The 20432-nt window shown below is 47.6% G+C and overlaps 1 protein-coding gene across 1 annotated transcript in view; it reads right to left on the bottom strand.

The window, feature by feature from the left end:
- Positions 1-20432, bottom strand: part of dchs2 (dachsous cadherin-related 2) — a 145777-nt gene that overhangs the window by 63065 nt on the left and 62280 nt on the right. The window contains exons 12-15 of the mRNA XM_085961434.1: positions 16058-16918; positions 12715-12828; positions 1454-1665; positions 107-258 (exon numbers count right to left, since the gene is read on the bottom strand). Of these exons, the coding sequence (XP_085817560.1) occupies positions 107-258; positions 1454-1665; positions 12715-12828; positions 16058-16918 (1339 nt within the window). The remainder of the gene's footprint in view (positions 1-106; positions 259-1453; positions 1666-12714; positions 12829-16057; positions 16919-20432) is intronic.

Raw genomic sequence — 20432 nt, forward strand, 5'->3', positions numbered from 1 at the left:
GTGAAAATGACTCCCTTAATGTGTGACGCACAAATTTATGGTTTCAAGCATGCTAATGCAAGACTATTAATTATAAACAGATATTGCACAAGGGACAAACACAAACCTGTAGGAGGAAATGACTTCTCGATCTAGAATAGTATTAGTTGTAAGAATCCCTCGAACTGAATCAATAATGAAAGCCTCATTTTGGTTTCCAGATATTATGGAATATTCAATTTGCCCATTAAGTCCACGGTCAGCATCGGAGGCAAAAACCTGTTAAATGTACATAATTATTTAGGAGTTATTCAAGTGCTTGATTAGCTTATTGATATCACCTTCACATTGACTACTTTTAGTCAATTGTCAAAAATTCCACCCAAAATCTTTCTCAATCTGCATTTGTTAATGTACACATATTCTTTATAACAAGTTTTGCATTTCCTGTTCCAATGTGTATTGTACAAAGGCACAATGCTTATGAATGAGGAAGCCATTCAGTCCATCGTAATTCATCCAACCAGAATGATTCTACATTCTCCCCATTGCCGCGTCTAATTGTTTTTTTTTAAAGTGATTCCAGGGTTTTCGCCTCCATTACTCCTTCTGGAAATTCATTCCCTATATTAATCACTCTTTGCATGAACTTCTTTATCAGTTCTAAAATTACCTTTCCCTAATTTTAATCTGTATCCTTGCAGTTTAATTTAATGTAATATTCTGGATAGGCCACCCATTATACACCTCTCCCAATTGAAAATCGGGAGAGGTGTAGAACGGCCAGCTGATTCAATATCGTCTGTTTTGCACAATCGCCCAAAGTTAAAATTACCAGACGAAGCTCCCTGTTGGCAGCATGAAGCTGGAAAATTACTCCTTGGGTGCCATCATTAATATGGTTTCTTATTTCATCGCCATCGACTCAAGAATCTAGAGATCTGACTTTCCGTAGGGTTTCTTCCAATCTCCTGCTATAACTTCGGTGGGAGATTGGCGGAACCTTCAGAGAACTGGTGTAAATGGCCATTTTCGGTGTTTTTTCCAGGTGGTGGTGGGGGGGGGGGGGGCGGGGGAAGTGGGCGTTGGATTCCACTGATCTTCCGCCGAAGTTAACAGTAGGAGATCAGGACAACCCCCATGAAGATTCAGGGCCAAGATCTCTGCAGTCGTGTCATTTGAGTATATATGTTATTTGTGGCCTCATGCAAATTTTCCAGTCTTTTCACTTTTATTTCTAATTCAGTCACTCTCATTTTAAGCTGATTCAGCTGCTTGCATTTGGGTGAAGCTCTGTAACCTCTAACCCAAGTCTCTTTTGCGAACATCTGAACATGACTTGAAAGATTCATCAAATTAACCTGCTATTTAGTCTTTTAATTGTCTATTTTATCGTAAATTTGCAAAGAATAGTGCATCCCTTCCACTGTTCCATAATCTCTCACTGGTCATGTATGATCATGATAAGCCTTACCTGCATGACATATGTATTATGGGTTTGTCCCTCCCATATTGATGTTCTATAATGATTTTGTTCAAAACGTGGTTGATTATCATTTACATCTTCAATTATAATCGTTAACCTGCTGTGTGCTGTCTGATAGTTATTTTCTGCCAACAATACCAAATGCAACTTAGTTCTGACTTCATAATCCAGAAATTTGGAATCTTTTACCACAATCTCACCTGAAAGGAGAAATAAAGGTTCATAACACATTCAGGTATATGTACCAAAAAAAGCATTTAGTTATGATCAGCTACCAAAGAAAGGTATTCCCCTACGATGTTCCAACAAAGCTCAATACAACTTTCAGGAACATTACTTCATCTTTTTGCTGGGCACTTGAAGCCCTGTGGTCTGAACAATGACTTTAGTAACTTCAGACCTTAACTATATTCTCCATTTCCTTTGCAGCAGGTGGTGATTACGACATGGGGTGGGTCTGGCAGTGTACAGGCAAAGGAGAGGCAGGTTAACAATTGGAGTGGAGATCTTGGGGTAGAAATTGTTTATGGCCCTCATCCCAACTGGGAGGCCAGAGGTTCATTCAAGATTGGGCCCCAAGCCTCACTTACATAATCTGCCAGAAGCAGCTTGCACATTTCAAAAGGATCAATTTCAGACCGCTTGCATCGCCGGCTGGAGCCCTTATGTAAGTCCCAGATTGGGAGGGGAGGAAGGACATCGGGAAGGGGGCAGATCATAGGCTGTCAGCGGCCCCAGGGAATGCTGTGGAGCCAGAAGGAGAATTTTAATTTCACATCTGCTGCATTTGAAACCTACCCTTTTATTTCCTTTCCCCTATCTTTCTATATGTTTCCCTATTTTCTTGCATTTTTGTTTGTATGGACCTCTCCCTAGCCTTTCATCCTACACTATTGACACATTCGTTGTCCTTTTAATGGTTTTTCTTTATGTCATCTATCAGTTTTCTATTAAGCAGTTTGCAGGTCATTCTTTATTTGCTATCTGTATTTCTGTTGATTTTTTCCCTCTCCATTTTTTCCAACTTTACTAAAATAAAAGGAAAGGACAGAACTTGCATTTATATCGTGCCTTTCATGACCTCAGGACATCCCAAAGAGCTTTGCAGCCAATGAAGCACATTGTTGAAGTATAGTCATTGCTGTAATGTAGGGAAACATGTCAGCCAATTTGCACACTGCAAGCTTCCACAAACAGTAGTGAAATACATGGCCAGATAATCTGTTTTAGTAATGTTGGTTGAGGAATAAATATTGACCAGAACACCAGGGAGAGCTCCCCTGTTCTTCTTCAAATAGTGTCATAGGATCTTTCGCATCCACCCGAGAGGGCAGACGGGGACTCGGTTTAACGTTTCATTCGAAAGACAGCACTTCCGACGGTGCAGCACTCCCTCATTACTACACTGGAGTGTCAGTCCAGATTATGTGCTCAAGTCTCTGGAATAGGGTTTGAACCCATGGGGGGAGAAATTCGTTTGGTAGCGCCAGCGATTAGCGCCTAAAGAGGCCGAGAAGTGGGGCGTTAGCCAATTTTCGGCCGGGCGCAGTGAACCCAGCGCCTCTTGCCATATTGAGTGGGTTTTAGCGCTGGCGCTAAATCTTAGCGCCTGCTTACGGGCGCAGGCAGATCATGACGTCATTTCAGTGTGCAACACCTTTTTGGCGCCCCGGACCGGAAATTCAGTGGTGCGCCCCTTCGTTCCGCCTGGCGCTAATAAGGACAGCTTACTGGAACGTTCCCCAGTCGCTCTCGGGCTTAGGGGGGTGCTCTTTAAAGGGGACTGCACTGGTATAAAAGCGGCAGCCATTTTGGGAGCGCAACTTCTTTGAGATTTTCACAGAGTTGCACTCTGAGAGCCATATCACTAGTGACCCAGCGCTGCTAGAGGACCTTCAGCCTTCAGACCATCACCCTGCTGCTGGTGAGCATTTACACCCTGTATAATTTCTTGTTACCTATTATTATGGGGGCTGCTTTGGAGGGGAACGTCCTGCTGCTCGACCATCTGGAAAGGGCACAGAGATGGAGGGAGAGAGGGCCAGGAATGGCCAGACGGAGGAGGGCCAACAGACGTCGCCACACCAGACCGTACGCTGCCAGGGTATTCAGGCAGCAGTTCTCTTACCTCAACATGTCGGAGGAGCAGTGTCTTAGGAGGCTGCGATTCAGAAAGGAGGTGGTGACTGAGCTGTGCCACCTGCTTCAGGCAGATCTTCAGCCGCAGATAAGGTGCAGGACCTCTCTGTCGGTGGCTGTCAAGATTACAGTAGCACTGAATTTCTATGCGACCGGCTCCTTTCAGGCAGCAACTGGGGACATTGCCAATATCTCCCAGTTTGCGGTGCATAGCTGCATCCAGCAAGTAACAGATGCCCTGTTTAAAAGGCGGCAGCAGTACATCTCCTTCACTGCGACACCGGAGAAGCAGCGGGAGTGCGCAGAGGGCTTCGCGGCAATAGCGGACTTCCCCATGGTGCAGGGCGCCATTGACTGCACGCACGTGGCTTTGCGGGCACCTGTTTTGAATCCTGAGGACTTCCGCAACCGCAAGGGGTTCCACTCCTTGAATGTGCAGCTGGTCTGTGACCGCCGGCAGCTGATCCTCGCGGTCAATGCTCAGTTCCCAGGCAGCAGCCACGACGCATTCATCCTGCGCCAGACTTCAGTAGCAGACCTTTTCGAGGCCCCGGCTCACCCAGAAAGCTGGCTTCTCGGTGACAAGGGCTATCCTCTGTGCCCATGGCTGATGACCCCGCTCCGTTCGCCCAGCACCCCTGCAGAAGAGCACTACAATGTCAGCCATCAGGCGACGAGGAACATTGTGGAGCACACAATCGGCGTGCTGAAGCAGCGGTTCCGCTGTTTGGACCATTCGGGAGGCGCCTTGCAGTACTCACCAGAGCGAGTCTCCCACTTCGTCGTTGTCTGCAGCATGCTCCATAACCTCGCCACCCTGCGCACCTAGCCAATGCCAGCAGACACTGAAGGACCAGCAGAGGAGGAGGAGGAGGAGGAGGAGCAGGAGGAGGAGGACCAAGATGGGAGGGTCCCAGAAACTGGAAGGGCCGTCCGTCAGAGGCTGATAAGGAGTCGGTTCTAGGCGCTCTCACGGAATGCTTGGTGCCAATCGAAGACTAGGAATGGAACCATTCGGATAACCCAAAGCCTATGAAGGCCAGTATGAATGTAAATAGCAGACATGGCCAATGTCAATAAAATAATTTGTTTATTTTGAAAAATGTGCTTCCTTCCAACATGACAAAGCAATGGCACCAGAAAGCTTAACTAACAAACTAACACATAAGTGGCTCGCACACCCGGGAGACTATCCAAAACATTACTAACATTCAGACCAAGGGACTCGCACACCCGGGAGAATATCCAAAACATTACTAACATTCAGACCAAGTGGCTCGCACACCCGGGAGACTATCCAAAACATTACTAACACTCAGACCAAGTGACTCGCACACCCGGGAGACTATCCAAAGCATTACTAACATTTAGACCAGCATCCACGGCCTTGATTTCTAGAAATAAGACGTCTCAGCAGCACCTTCTACTCTTTCCCCTTTGATGGTGATCTACTTCTCTTGCGAGAACGGCCCCTTCCCTCCCTGCAGCTCTTCTGTAATGGGACCCCAGTGGCTGCATGAAGGCTGGGGGACGCCTGCTGACTGTCCGAAAGCGCAGATGCCCCTGAGGGACGGCCTGGACGGACTCTGGGCTTGGAGGGCCCGGATGCTGACTGCTCCAACTGGGCATGGGTGGAAGCAGTCTGTCCTGCAGGTGATGGCAGCTGCAGTGGAGACGTGCCAGCGGTGGCATCAGGAATGCTGACATCCTGAGAGCGGACACCTGCTCCGTGGTCGGCTGACACACTGGCACTCTGACGGGGCAGCACCGCAGCATGCGAACCAATCGGCTGGTCCACAGATTGCTGGCCTGCTGTGGTGCTGCAAGGGCCCCGGGTAATCCTGCCTGATCCATCGAGGGTGGCAGCAGTCACTGCTTGCGTGGCCTCAATCTGCCTCTGCATGAGGCCAGCGAGTGACTGCGTGTGACTTCGGTGACGCCCTGGACAGTCCTTTCCAGTGCTTCGGTCAAGCCCTGGACAGTCCTTTCCAGTGCTGCCCTGAAGCCCTGGGCACTCCTTTCCTGTGCTGCCCTGAAGCCCTGGGCACCCCTTTCCTGCGCTGCCCCGAAGTCTTGTACACTCCTCGCCTGTGCTGCCCCGAAGTCTTGCACACTCCTTGCCAGTGTCTCGATGGATTCAGGCATCCTTGCCACTGCAGCCATCAGCTCAGTGTGCCTGAGCCGAGCCTGGGCACTCATTTCTGCGAGGGAACGCACCTCTTCTGCGCTCTTGTGCAGCAGTCATCGTGGCCTGACTCACCCTCCGGGGAGACGGCTCCCGAGCTTCCCTACCCCCTTGCGTTGCTGGAGCCCACTGGTTCCTGCAACTGGTTCCTCCTCAGAGCCATCCCCCCCGCTCCCCTCCAGGGAAGCACTATCCCCAGTCTGCAGATGGGCTGGCTCGCCTGAGGGTGGTACGGATGGTGCGGCGTCCTCCTGCTCGTCGCCTCCGGAGTCAGTGTCCCTGGCAGCTTGATGGCCCGGCTCCCGAGCTGGTGATGCAGCATCTGAAAGCAGGGAGGTTGAAGAGTGGCTTTAGCGAAAGGACAGGGTGGCAGCAAGGGATGCAAGAGTGCTGCAATGCTCTGACATGGGTCCAGAGTGGAAAAGCATGCTGGTGGGGGGAACAAGTGGAAGGAGACAGTTCAAAAAGGTGATGACCTTACCATCGCTGTGCACAATGGGGTCGGCAGCTCCAATGGTGACAGGACCACTCATCCGGCCTCCAACAATCTGGTGGATTCTTTCCTCCAGGTCAGTCAGTGTCTGCAGCTGAGGAGAGCCTCCTCCGGTATGAATCTGTTCCCTCCGGTTCCTGGCCAGCTTGGCCTGCAGGAGAAAGGACGGGAAGTGATGAAACATGCTGCCCTGGGTTGTCATCTCATGCCCCCCATGGTGGAACAGCCCTTACAGTATGCCCTGGGTTGTCAGCTCATGCCCCCCCATGGTGGAACAGCCCTTACAGTATGCCCTGAGTTGAATGTGCGTGTGCGTTCCCAGAAAGGGCCATGGGTGCTGGCTGACAGATGGCCATTGGGGCATCGCGCACCCTCTGGCCATAAAGACAGGTGCAGATGGAGGGATGAAGAAGATTGCCAAAAAGCCACTCACCCTAACGACCCGAGTGAGATCGTTGAACTTCTTCCTGCATTGCACAGGAGTCCTGGGCGCCACGCTGCTGGATTTGACTATTTGCGAAACTTCCCTCCAAGCTCTGCGGTACTCGTTCTGATGAGGCCTCTGTAGTGTATGTGCCTTTAAGAGCCCCCTGTGTACTGTAATGCCGGTAATGGCCACTTGGGCTATATAAGCCTGTATATTGTCTTGTATCTGTTAGTTCACCTCCAGACTTTGTTCAGTAAACACCTGTGAAACCAACTCCTGCCTTCAGTGTCTCTATTAACACACGGACACAACAGTGGCGACGAATTGGAAACGGACTTACCTGCAATTCGGCAGCACCTCAAGGACATCGATTCCTCAGATGTCCAAAGTCGAAGAAAAGCAAGAAAAAAAAAGCTGTGGTTTCACCAGCTAGCCGAGCTGGTGGCAGGTACTGCAATAATCCTTCCTGGGCGGCGGGCTGGGGCTCCATCGGCTGGCTCTGCAGCGAGGCCAAGCAGCGAAGGCGGAGGCAAGCAGAAACAGACGGGGGGGAGCACTCGGGAGACAGCTGGCGCTGCAAAGCAGGTCGGCGTTCGGACCTAGCAGAGAGAGTCCGGCGGGAACGAGTCTCCACCTGTAAATAAATTTTTTTTTTTTTAAATGCGGAAAACAGCGTTGTCAGCAGCAGCGGCGGGAAAGCGCGGGAAGCGCCATATCTTTTCTGCAGGAAAGAAAGAAAAGCGCGGGAAGAGCCATTTTTTTTCCAGGATGCCTAAGGCTGGCAATATTGATGCTTTTGATAACAATATAGAGGATTGGACCACGTATGTGGAAAGAGTGGAGGTATATTGCACAGCAAATGGAATAGAAAATGATAAAAAGGCGTCAGTACTTCTAAATCTAATGGGCGCAAAGACATACGGGCTGTTACGAAACTTAATCACTCCAGCCAAACCAAAGGACAAGAATTTTAAGGAAATTGTTGATACCCTACAGGAGCACTTAAACCCAACACCGCTGCTGATAGCGGAACGATTCAAATTCTTCAAGAGGAATCAGCACAAGAATGAAAGTAACGCTGATTACCTCACCGAATTAAGAAAGCTATCAAAGCACTGCCAATTCGGGGCAGGACTGGCAGATTCTCTTCGAGACAAATTCGTCTGCGGTCTCCTAAGTGAAGGAACACAGAAAAGGCTGCTTTCTGAGAAAGATTTGACACTGGACAAGGCTTTCAGTATGGCTGTATCATACGAAGCAGCCGCAAGAGGAGCTGCAGAGATACAGCAAAAGACACAGGACTTCGGCACCCATGAAATGACACAGGGTTTCGAGAGATGTTATCGCTGCGGCAGATCCACCCATGACCAGAGGGACTGCTGGTTCAAGGACAAAGCATGCAGGCAATGCGGAAAGATTGGACACATTGCACGGGTATGCCGATCTGGACAAAAAAAATCCACGGACAGGAAAAAAAAAATCAATAAAGAAAAGTACAGAAAGGTACAAATGATGACGAACAGTAGCTCCGAAGACCAGAAGAGCGATAGCGACTCCGGAAACAAGAGACTAAGCTGTCTCAAATTACATAATGTAATTGCCAAAGAAGATTACCAGACCATTTGGGTTACCCTCACGATAGCAGGGTCCCCAGTTAAAATGGAGCTAGATACAGGATCAGCTCTGAACGTCATAAATCGACGGGATTTCGAGCGGCTATTTCCGCATATACCTTTAAAAGACACATCCATTATCTTGAAAACATATACGGGGCAGAAAGTATACCCCAAAGGGAAAATAAGGGTGCCTGTTGTATACAACGGCAAGGAAATACAGAAGTTGTATTTATACGTTCTACAAGATGGTGGTCCACCGCTGTTGGGACGTGAATGGATCAGGAAGATACGTTTAGACTGGCACTCCATTCAGGCACTGACGGTGACCAGTAAGGAAAAAAATGATGATGACGTCATACCTGAACGATTAAAAGACATCTTGGCCAACGGCAAGGAAGTGTTTCAAGAGAAACTAGGAACCTTGAAAGGCATCACCGCCTCAATAAAAGTGGAAGATGCGGCAATTCCCAAGTTTTTTAAGGCAAGGCCGGTGCCATACGCAATTCGTCCAGCAGTCGAGGCAGAGCTGGAGAATTTGGAAAAGGCAGGTGTATTATCCAAGATAGATTGGAGCGAGTGGGCAACACCCATCGTCCTGGTCATGAAGAAAACGTTGAATAATGATAAATCTGAAGAACAGAGAAAAATTCGCATCTGTGGAGACTTCAAGGTGACTGTAAACCCGGTCCTTCACACGGTACAGTATCCTCTTCCGAGGAGAGAAGATATTTTTGCCTCACTATCCGGAGGGAAACGTTTCACCAAAATTGACTTGGCACAGGCATATCTACAGATGTAAGTTGAAGAGGCCTCTAAAAAGTATCTCACGATAAATACACACAAAGGCCTGTACCAGTACAATCGACTGGTTTTCAGAGTAGCATCAGCTCCAGCTATGGAGCAAGTCCTCCAAGGGATTCCGGGGACTCAATGCTACCTAGACGACATCCTTGTAACAGGAGAAAACGACAACGAGCAACTTGCCAATTTGGAGCAGGTGCTCACTAGGCTGAGAGAACGGGGCCTACGAGCAAATCGCCCCAAGTGCGAATTTTTCCAGAATCAAGTATCATATTGTGGCCACATAATTAATAAGGAAGGGTTGCATAAGTCACCTGAAAAAATTGAAGCGGTCATAAAAGCCCCAGCACCTGAAAATGTTTCACAATTAAGGTCGTTCCTGGGATTAATAAATTACTATCATAAATTTTTACCGAACTTATCAACTCTTCTGCACCCTCTTAATGAACTGCTACAAACAGGAGTAATTTGGAAATGGAGCGAAGACTGTAAACGTGCCTTCCATAAATGCAAAGACTTAATCACGTCCAAGGAAGTTTTGGCTCATTACAACCCATCACTGCCAATCAGACTGGCGTGCGATGCATCCCCTTACGGCGTAGGAGTGGTATTATCGCATAGATTCCCTGATGGCTCGGAACGGCCGATAGCTTTTGCGTCACGCTCATTGAACTCAGCTGAGCGTAACTATGCCCAAATCGACAGGGAAGCACTCAGCTTGGTATGGGGAGTGAAGAAATTCAACCATTACCTACACGGACAAAAATTTACCTTGTTGACTGACCATCAACCCCTCATCTCCATACTCAACCCTAAAAAGGGTGTTCCCATTATGACAGCGCAAAGGCTACAGAGGTGGTCCCTTTTTCTAGGGGCACACCAATATGACATAGAATACAAAGGATCAAAACAGCATGGGAATGCTGACGGTTTATCGCGCCTACCGTTGCCAGCGGTAGAAGAGGCACCTACAGTAGACCCAGTGGAGATGTTCCACTCTACCATAGTCGAATGTCTACCAGTAACAAATTCTGCTATTGAAAGGGAAACGAGAAATGACCCGACTCTCTCACGAGTCTACGATTTAACAGTGAAGGAATGGCCAGCACATGGCGAACCACTGTTGCCAGCATTCTCGCAAAGAAGAGAACAGCTGTCAGTGTGCCGAGGAACCTTGATGTGTGGATCCAGAGTGGTGATTCCACCCAAACTCCAGGATAAAGTTCTAAAGGAGCTTCACGAGGGGCATCTGGGTGGAGTGAAAATGAAGAACCTAGCCAGGGCGTTTGTATGGTGGCCAGGTATCGATGGAGACATTGAAGAAATGACCAAGAGCTGCCTAGGATGCCAGAAGGTCCAAAACGCTCCACCACAAGCCCCTCTACATCCATGGGAGTGGCCCTCATCTCCATGGAAAAGGGTACACATCGGCTTTGCTGGTCCATTTATGGACTCAATGTTCTTAATCGCGGTCGATGCACACTCCAAGTGGCCGGAGGTAATAAAGATGTCCTCCACCACCACGGAAAAAACCATCACAGTATTAAGGACCATATTTGCCAGGAATGGGCTGCCTGAACAGATCTGTTCTGATAATGGACCGCAATTTGTGTCCGAAGAATTCAGGAAGTTCTTAAAAAACAATGGGGTTAAGCACTACACGTCCGCCCCATACCACCCCACCACCAATGGATTGGCTGAAAGGTGTGTCCAGACCTTCAAGAAGGCCATAAAGGCCATGGGTAATGAAGACATAAAACTTCAGCATAAGGTAGATAACTTCTTGTTTGCATACAGGAATGCAACACATATGGTTACAAACCAAACTCCCGCCATGATGTTCTTCAATAGAAGCCTAAGATGCCGGCTGGATTTGATCAAGCCAAACATCAGAAGGGACGTGGAGAACCGGCAATTTCAAGGCATGAATGAAAGGCCAACTAGAACCTTCCAGATAGGTCAACAAGTTTTGGCCCGGGTCTACCGTACCGAGAAATGGCAGCCTGGAACTATTTGCATATGACTAGGACCGCTGATGTATACCGTGGACATTGGAGAAAGCATAATAAGGCGCCATGCTGACCAGATCATAGAGTCATCCGAAAAGGGACAACCTACACCACAACTCTATACGCCTAATGATGAAGTAGAGATACCCATAGTATCTACCTCCGATCCGGTGATACTGGAACCAGATGAACCCGACACTGGCATTCAAGCCGAATCAGCCTTGCCAAAAGAACCTACTACACAACCAGAAACTACTACACCACCGAGGCGTTATCCGGACCGAGTCAGGAAGCCTCCAGAGAGACTGACTGATAATTGATTAACTGCAGCAATGTGTAAATTATTGTTCTTGTAACATGTAATTAATGATTACTTAAAATATTATGTACTGGTTGGCTAAAAGGGGAGGAATTGTAGTGTATGTGCCTTTAAGAGTCCCCTGTGTACTGTAATGCCGGTAATGGCCACTCGGGCTATATAAGCCTGTATATTGTGTTGTATCAGTTAGTTCACCTCCAGACTTTGTTCAGTAAACACCTGTGAAACCAACTCCTGCCTTCAGTGTCTCTATTAACACACGGACACAACAGCCTCCTGCCATTGTCAGGGTACAGCACTGCTCGCCGGCGCTCCACTGTGCCAACCAAAGCACCCAATGCCCCATCGGTAAAGCACTCCGCTCTCTGCCTCACCCTCTCCATCTGGTCAAAGTTTGTAATGCCACAGACTGCACAGCGCTGATTTTGAGGCCTGCAGGGCAATGAGTGTGGCTGCTGATCCTAAATGACCCGCCCCTTTAAGAGCTGGCTGGCACCAGCATGTCTCATGGTCATCGATTATTGACAGCACCTGCGCTGTGCCCGGCTGCCCAGATATTGAGTAGCGCCGCCAGGTTAGCGCCTTTGGAGTCCCGTGCAGCGCCTGATTTTACGCCGCAATCACCTTTAGGGGCGATGCAACCCAATATCGCTCAAGGTGGCGATAAGTTGCGCCTGGCGATAGAATTTGCGCACCGCCAATTCTAGCGCCTCAAGCGGGGCTATACCCAATTTCACCTCCATGATCTTCTGACTCAGAGGCGAGAGTGCTACCACTTACCCAAGGCTGACATCTCTCATCATTTAGTCTGCAATTCTGATGAAGGATACAAACATGAATTGTCATAACCTGTCTCTCCTCTTTACAGATGCTGATTGAGCTGCATGTATTTCCATCTTTTTCTATTTATTTTTTTAATTTACAGCATTTGCATCGTTTCCTTTTTATTTGAAACTATTCTGCAAGTATTGTCCAAGAATCTGACTCTAAAAGGGGGTAATTTTAACCTAAACCGCTGGGCGGGAAACCCACGGGATCAAGTGGAATGCTGCTTTTATACCCCGCCCAATTACTACTCTCCATTCACTTCAACGGAGAGTAAAATCAGGTGTGGTGTAAAACCAGCGATACACCCGATCCCATCAGTTTCCCGACAGACGGGTTAGGTTAAAATTGGTCCTCTGATGTCAGGTTAAGTGTAGGATATTCACATGCATCGTATGCAAAATTGTAGACTAAGCACAAGTAAATTTCTCTTACCAGTGTTTGAATCTATGTGGAATGCTCCATTTTCATTCCCACTAAAAATGCTGTATATGACGAGCGTTCCATTTTTGTTGTAGTCTTGAGCTGCAACAGTCAATACCATAGTGCCTATACAATGAAAGAAGAATTACTGCTACAAAAAATGATGGATTATTGGAATTGCTTGGCCAGCATATAACTTCTACAATTTATAACTATGCCAAATCCTGTTAAAACAATGGTTTGCAAATACAACCAAGATTACCCTCCCCTAACTGACAGAGGCCTTACATCAGCTTTATTAGGTGGAGGATGAAGTATAGCTGTACCAGTCCCAGATTTCACACAATGTAATACAGAGCCCACAATTAGAAAATATGCTACCAGTATTGTAGAAATGTTGCAACCCATCTTGTACTGAGTTGCTTTCTAGAGGAAAAGTTGCACTTGATAGTGCCTGCATCATGAAATAAGCAACATTTGTGTAGGATACAGCAAACCTAGTATCAAACAAAAACATTCTTAGCAATCCAGTCAAGATATTTTTTAAAGCTCCCCTTGTGGCCAAAGATCACTGGGTGATTAATAACATAGCTCTAATATGAACTAAATTAGATAATAAATGTCTAAAGTTATCTACTATTACTATATATTTATATGAATACAGTAATAATGGGCTGGATCTTAACCCCCTAAAAATGGGTGGGTTGGATGAGATGTTAAAACTTTAAAAATCTCAAACCCAACCTGTCCCATTTCCAGGTTTAACGAAGGCGGGGCAAGGGGCAGGCAGCCAACCCGCCCCCAAGAGGCAGGTTAGCCAATTAAATATTTTAATGAGGCTGGCAGCCTCTGATTTAATCTGCTTTGCAGTTTTAATACTGGCCGGCCGGGTTTCCAAGCCCTCAGGATACCCGGCAGCTGAAAGGAGGTGAGGACAGCTTCGGAGAGAAGGTAAATGCTCCCCCCAGACTGCCAAGGATCCACCCCCCATGCAACATTCCCCTTGGGATCAGGGATCAGATCCTCCCTGCCACTAGCAACAACAGGCGACTTACCTGCAGCTGCAGCCTGCTCCAGAGTGCTCCCCGCCCGACTAGAAGTCAAGCCTGTCAATCAGGCTGACTTCCGGGCGGGGACCCTGTCAAAAAAAGACTACGCACACTGTGGGGTCAAAACTCCACAGCATGCAGGGAAACCCAGACTTCCAGGTTTCCCGACAGAAACTCTGAACCCCCGCCTATGCAGCCCGCCCCTGTCAAGATTGGGGCCAATATACCTCAAGCACTACTATATGAAATAGATGGTGTAACAGTAAGTATAAGCACTTTCTTCATTCTCAGTGTCCTTCAAGCACTGCAAGTGTGGCCTCAGTTGTTCACAAAGGTGATGTGTCTTGGGCTGGTGATACCAAACAATATTTGACCAGTAGACAACCACCTTTGCTGGTAAATGTCTGTGTAAATATCACTATTACTAGCTCAAATGGGAAAATCTTTTTTGGGAGATATCTTGCATAGCTAGGTGCCACAGCCATAGCTTTGTTCTGAAAATGGTTGTTGACCCCTTCAAGGATATGATCCTTTGGAAGTCAAAAAACTTCCATTCATCCAGGATCTTACCTTTCCCAGCCTTTTCACATCCTCTTCTGACTTGCTTCAACTGGCAGGAAAGCTGCAGTGGCTTTCCCACTCAGGCCCGAGTTAAAATGTCACCACGATCTGATTGAAATCATCGATCATAATGTGCATATTTAAAGAAGGACTCTGCCGACCTTGGGTAGATGGCTTAGCCACCCGTCCAGAAGTCTGCATAAATATTGCAGGCTGCTCCATGGTGAGTAAGTAACTTGGGCGATTTTAACTGTTCACCCACCCAGTTTCCACTAAGCTTCTTGCTCCATTGGCACCACGATGGAGATATCTAACAGCTTTCCAGAACGTGGAAATGTTTAGTTTAGCTCAAATGGCCTCTTTTCAAATAGCAGGTCACCATGAACACATGGAAAACCTCTTCCAAAAATACTTTCTCAAATTACACAGAATCAGTTCATCTGTGTTGCAATAATGAATTCTTTTGATCATGCATTGTTATTCTAACATTTAACAAAAAGTGGCTGCGCTCAAAATACCCCTCTAATAAATGACAAATTTTATAAGGTTACATGCTTGGCAACAGTGATTTTTAGTTTTTAATCACATAAAATCTTATGTGAAAAAACAAGTTTCACTTGTGGTTGTACACATTTGTCTCTGCCTAAAAGCTGAAAAAATGAACTATGGTACCCTTTTTCACTCATTCAATCCCACACAGCAATCTAGCTGGGAATCCCAAACTTCATTTCATAGGTTGAAGTGTTACAGCTTCTGTTACAAATAGGGGGAATTTAACCTAAAACAACGGTTGGGTTGGGGTCGTGTGGGAAGTTAGAGTTAAAAATCTGAATCCTGACCAGAACCCGCCTCCAACCCGCCCACTTCCAGTTTTAACGGAGGCGGGAGCGGGGTGCGGCTGCCAACCCGCTCCCAGGAGGCAGGTTGTCTATTTGAATATTACAATGAGGCTGGAAGCCTCTGCTTTAACCCCATTTTGAATTTAACTTTAGCTGGTCTGGTTTTGCAACCTCGTGATACGCGCCAGCTAATGGACAGCGAAAACTGCTGGATCCAGGAGGTAAGTGCCTTTACATTTACCTCCTGGATCTAACATCCCTACCTAACCCACTCCCCGCGATTGTAGACACCCCCACGAGGCCTCCGATACCCTCCATGTAGCCTCCCCACCACCACCCCCCACTTCTCCTGGTGCCCCCGTGCTCCTCCTGGCCCTCCGATCTGCTCCTCTGGCCGCCAATTGTTCCCTAACCCCCACTCTTCACCCGCCCCTGCTCCTACAGCTGCCAATCCCCCCCCCCCCACCCCATCTCCAGCCACTGATCCTCATCTGACACCCACCCCCGTGCTGGTCCCTGGCCCCCGATCCTCATTAAATCCCACCCCCCCGATCCTCATTAAATCCCACCCCCCCCCTCCAACCACCCAGTGCTGGTCCCGGCACCTGATCCTCATCGCACCCCGCCTCCCCCCCCCCCCCCCCCCCACTCCCGGTGCTGGTCCTGGTCCCCGATCCTCATGGGCAGGGCCTGCGAGAAACCAGTTATCCCGACCGCGTCGGAGCCTTTCCCGCCCCCAACCCGCCTTCCCCATTAAAATTCAGCCCAAAGAATCATGCCGGAAGCAAACAGGCTGGTGTGTTTGCAGACCATTTGAAAATATAAACCTGCGAACAGGAATTATATATAGCTGGAAGATGCACTATTCTTACTAATGTAATGGAGATAACATGATGGACTGCTCACCTGATTTGATGTTTTCAGGAATTGTGATCTCATATGCATTACGACTGAACCAAATTCCCCTTTTTTCTACTTGCTGGTGTATGAGTACAAGCCCAGTGGCTGATCTAGCTGGATTACCATGGTCTGTCGCAACAACAGACAGATGATTTGTACCAAAGTGACTCTGGGAAAGTGACGCTTTCAGGTAGATTTCACCTGAAGTGTTATTCATGGCAAATAGTGAATCAGGCTCCAAAATCTGGAAAGTAACAGTGCCATTTTGTCCCAAATCCTTATCATTAGCTCTCACAGTGGCAACAGTATGGTTGATCAGAGTGTCCACAGTAACATGTGCAATGACTGGGTTTTGTATAAAAATAGGAAAATTGTCATTTACATCTTCAATATGTATCATCACATTAACAGTGGTACTTTTTGGACTTTGAATGCTGTTGTCACTTGCCACTGCTCTGAAGACATACTGTGGTTTTCTCTCTCTATCTAATTCACTTGTTGTTACAATGATGCCAGTGTTATCATTAATAGTAAATGCTCCAAAAGTATCATCGACTAAAGAGTACACAATTTCTCCACTGGAGCCATCATCTTTGTCAGCAGCAATCAGCTGAAGTACACTTGATCCAACAGAAACATCTTCATTCACAAAAGTACGATAATAATTTCTTTCAAACATCGGGCTATTGTCATTTTCATCCAAGATAATAATCCAAAGCTCTGCAGTCGAGGTTCGCTGTGGGCTACCAAGGTCATGAGCCTCTATGATAAGGGAAAGATTACTCAATTCTTCTCTGTCCAAGCCTCTAGTTGTAGCAAGTGTTCCAGAAATAGAATCAATTTTGAATGCATCAGTAAAATTACCACCTGTATAAGGCAGAGACAGATAAATCAGGTAATTATAGATCAGTTTGTCCAATGTTATTTGAAGGCAAATTGTTAGAATCCACAGGGTCTATTTTAACTCCCCAAAATCAGTGTTAACGGGTGGTAAAAGGCCTCAAAATTGTGTTGGTAGACTTGGTAAGCCGACCCTTATCCCCATCGATGCGGCCGGCGCCGTTTTGATAGGGGTCTACCACTGGGCGCCCAAACACCTGCCTGTTTCAGGCAGTAGGTCCCTTTTAATATGCAAATCAGACTGTCATTTTAGGTCGGAACTTGTCGGAATGTGTGCAGTGCACTCTCCGATCAGTAGAAATTTTTTTGAAGAAGTGGCTAATTGGATAGATAAAGGGAATGGTAAATGGGTTGTGTAGGAATTTTCAGAGGCATTCAATAAGTTGTCTCACAGGAAGCTTGTTACAAAAAACTCAGACAAACAGCAAAGCGGACCTTAAAAGATTTCAGGAACATACATACATATTAAAGGAATAGGTAGACAGGTGGCAGATGCAATTTCATGTGGAAAAATCTGAGGTAATACATTTTGGGTGTAAAAGCAAGGAACAGGAGTATATAATCAATGGTAAGACGCTGAAGGATGTGGAAGAAGAGACCTAGGCCAGAATTTTGCCTACTTTGGCGGGTCTGGTGCGGGCAGTGTCCATGGGGGGTCACGACCCCACTGCTGGCTCCATCCAGCTGTTGAAAATGAACTTACCTTAATGGGGCCTATTAAGCCCACCCAGCGCGTTACCCGAACCAATTAGATGGAGCGGGTCTGGTGACGTCATTCATGAAGTGTTTTCAGCCGGGATCTTTAAAGGGACCATGGCCACATTAGATTTGGGGGGAGAAATTCAGTAGGTTGCGCCACCCGTTAGCGCCTTAAGAGGGCGCTAAGTGGGTCGCAAGCCAACTGGTGCCCGGGCGCGGCACTGCCCACGCCTCCCGCTAAATTCCGCGGGACGTTAGTGGTGGCGCTAACCGTTAGCGCTGCGCCGCTGCCAATGACATCATCGGTGTGCGCAGCGCCCCGATTTACCGCCGGATGCTATGTCCGACCGGTTCAGGGAGGCCTACCTGTGGCCGGGGAGGAGCAAATTAAAGGCGAGGTGCGGGGCGGCCATTTTTGTTGTTGGCCGCCTGCCAGCACCTGCCTGCGCTCCCGTCCCCGACCTCCTGAACTGCCCCCCCGCGGAGTGCTGGCTGTGCTCCAAGAGCCCGGCACTTCTCCTCGGTGCCGGGCTCTTTTGCCTGCACTCCCGATCCTCGGGGGCCCAGCTGGGCCCCAGATCGCGCTGCACAAGGCCCCTCCCCTTTAAGAAGGGGAGGAAGGCCTGCAGCGCCCGCCACAATATTCACTTGCAGCGCCCCAAGAGGGATGCGGGGCGCCTCCAGTAGCGCCGCGCTTCCCTTTGGGGCGCAACAACTCAATTTCCGGTGCGCGGGCACGAATGTTTCCGGGGCGCTACTTTTAGCGCCCTGGCGAGGCTGGCGCCCCAAACGGGGCTATACTCAATTTCTCCCCCTTGAAGTTTAATCTAACAGTGCTGTCAGTGTAGTACAGCATTGGAGTGCTGCAAACACTGACAATGACTGCACAGAGGCAGAGGGCTGCACCCAGGTTCTCCGATGACTCCCTTCATATGCTTATGGAGGGAGTCAGAACGCGCTGGGCGGAAGAGACCTCCCCAGGAGACCAAGACAGCCTGGTTGCAGATTGCAGAGGAGGTCACAAGCAGGGATGTGGTCAGGAGGACCTGGGTACAGTGCCACAAACATTTCAATGATCTCATTAGATCAGGAAACATGAGTACAAAGCCACACTCAACTGCATCCTGCTGTGCCTCTCATCACATCCCCATCACTCTGCCTTCCCTACCCTACTCCTGCACATCCTTACTCACACGAACATACTCTGCACCTCCACCCATTCTTCTCTCTCGATCTACATTATCGCATCCCCATCTCGCACTCACCCTCATCCTAGTGCAATCATACAAACTAACAACACACAAGGGTAGCCAGTTGGGTGTTATAAGAACATATGAAATAGGAGCACGAGTAGGCCATTCGGCCCCTCGAGCCTGCTCCACCATTCAGTAAGATCATGGCTGATCTTCTATCTCAACTCCACTTTACTGCACTATCCCCATATCCCTTAATATCCAAAAATCTATCGATCTCTCTCTTGAATATACTCAATGACTGAGCCTCCACAGCCCTCTGGGGTAGAGAATTCCAAAGATTCACCACCCTCTGAGTGAAGAAATTTCTCCTCATCTCAGTCCTAAATGGCCGACCCCTTATTCTGAGACTGTGACCCCTGGTTCTAGACTCTCCAGCCAGGGGAAACATCCTCCCTACATCTACCTTGTCACGCCCTGTAAGAATTTTGTATGTTTTAATGAGATCACCGCTCATTCTTCTAAACTCCAGTGAATATAGGCCTAGTCTACTCAATCTCTCCTCATAGAACAAACCCCGTAACCCAGGAATCAGTCTGGTGAACCTTCGTTGCACTCCCTTCTATGGCAAGTACACCCTTCATTAGGTAAGGAGACCAAAACTGTACACAATACTCCAGGTGTGGTTTCACCAGGGCCCTATATAATTGCAGTAAGATGTCTTTACTCTTATACTCAAATCCTCTTGTAATAAAGGCCAACATACCATTTGTTTTCTTAATTGCTTGCTGTACCTGCATGTTAACTTTCAGTGATTCATGTACAAGGACACCCAGGTACCTCTGAACACCAACATTTCCTAATCTCTCATCATTTAAAAAATACTCTGCTTTTCTATTTTTCCTACCAAAGTGGATAACTTCACATTTCTCCACATTGTATTCCATTTGCCATGTTCTTGCCCACTCACTTAGCCTATCTATATCCCCTTGAAGCCTTTTTGCATCCTCCTCACAACTTACATTCCCACCTAGCTTTGTATCATCAGCAAACTTGAATATATTTCATTTGGTCCCCTCATCCAAATCATTAATTTAGATTGTGAATAGCTGAGGCCCAAGCACTGATCCTTGCGGTACTCCACTAGTTACAGTCTGCCAACCTGACCCGCTGTCAAAAATAACAACTTTTCCACCCGACCCACCACCAATCGCGCCCGCTACCACCCCGGACCTAGTGATTCAGTTACGTAATTCCCTGAAAGTGTGACTGCAGGTGGATAAAGCAATAAAAAAAGTCCAACAGCAATGTGGGTTTTATAAGTAGGGGCGTAGAGTACAAGAGTAAAGAAGGAATGATTCATTTTTACATGGCAATGGCCACAGTTAAGGTACTGTGTACAGTTTTGGGGACCTCATTTTAGAAAGGATATTAAGACATAGAGAAGGAACAGTATAGATTCATCAGGACGATGGCAGTGATGGGAAACATCGTTATGAGAAGACACAAGATACTAGGACTATCTCCACCAAAGCAGAAAAGGCGAAGAGGAAATTTGGTAGAGGTTTTTAAAATTATTAAGAGTTTTA

This window comes from Somniosus microcephalus, chromosome 2 (assembly GCF_052327205.1).
Source record: "Somniosus microcephalus isolate GS21.2 chromosome 2, FLI_Smic_1.0, whole genome shotgun sequence".
Classification (NCBI taxonomy): domain Eukaryota; kingdom Metazoa; phylum Chordata; class Chondrichthyes; order Squaliformes; family Somniosidae; genus Somniosus; species Somniosus microcephalus.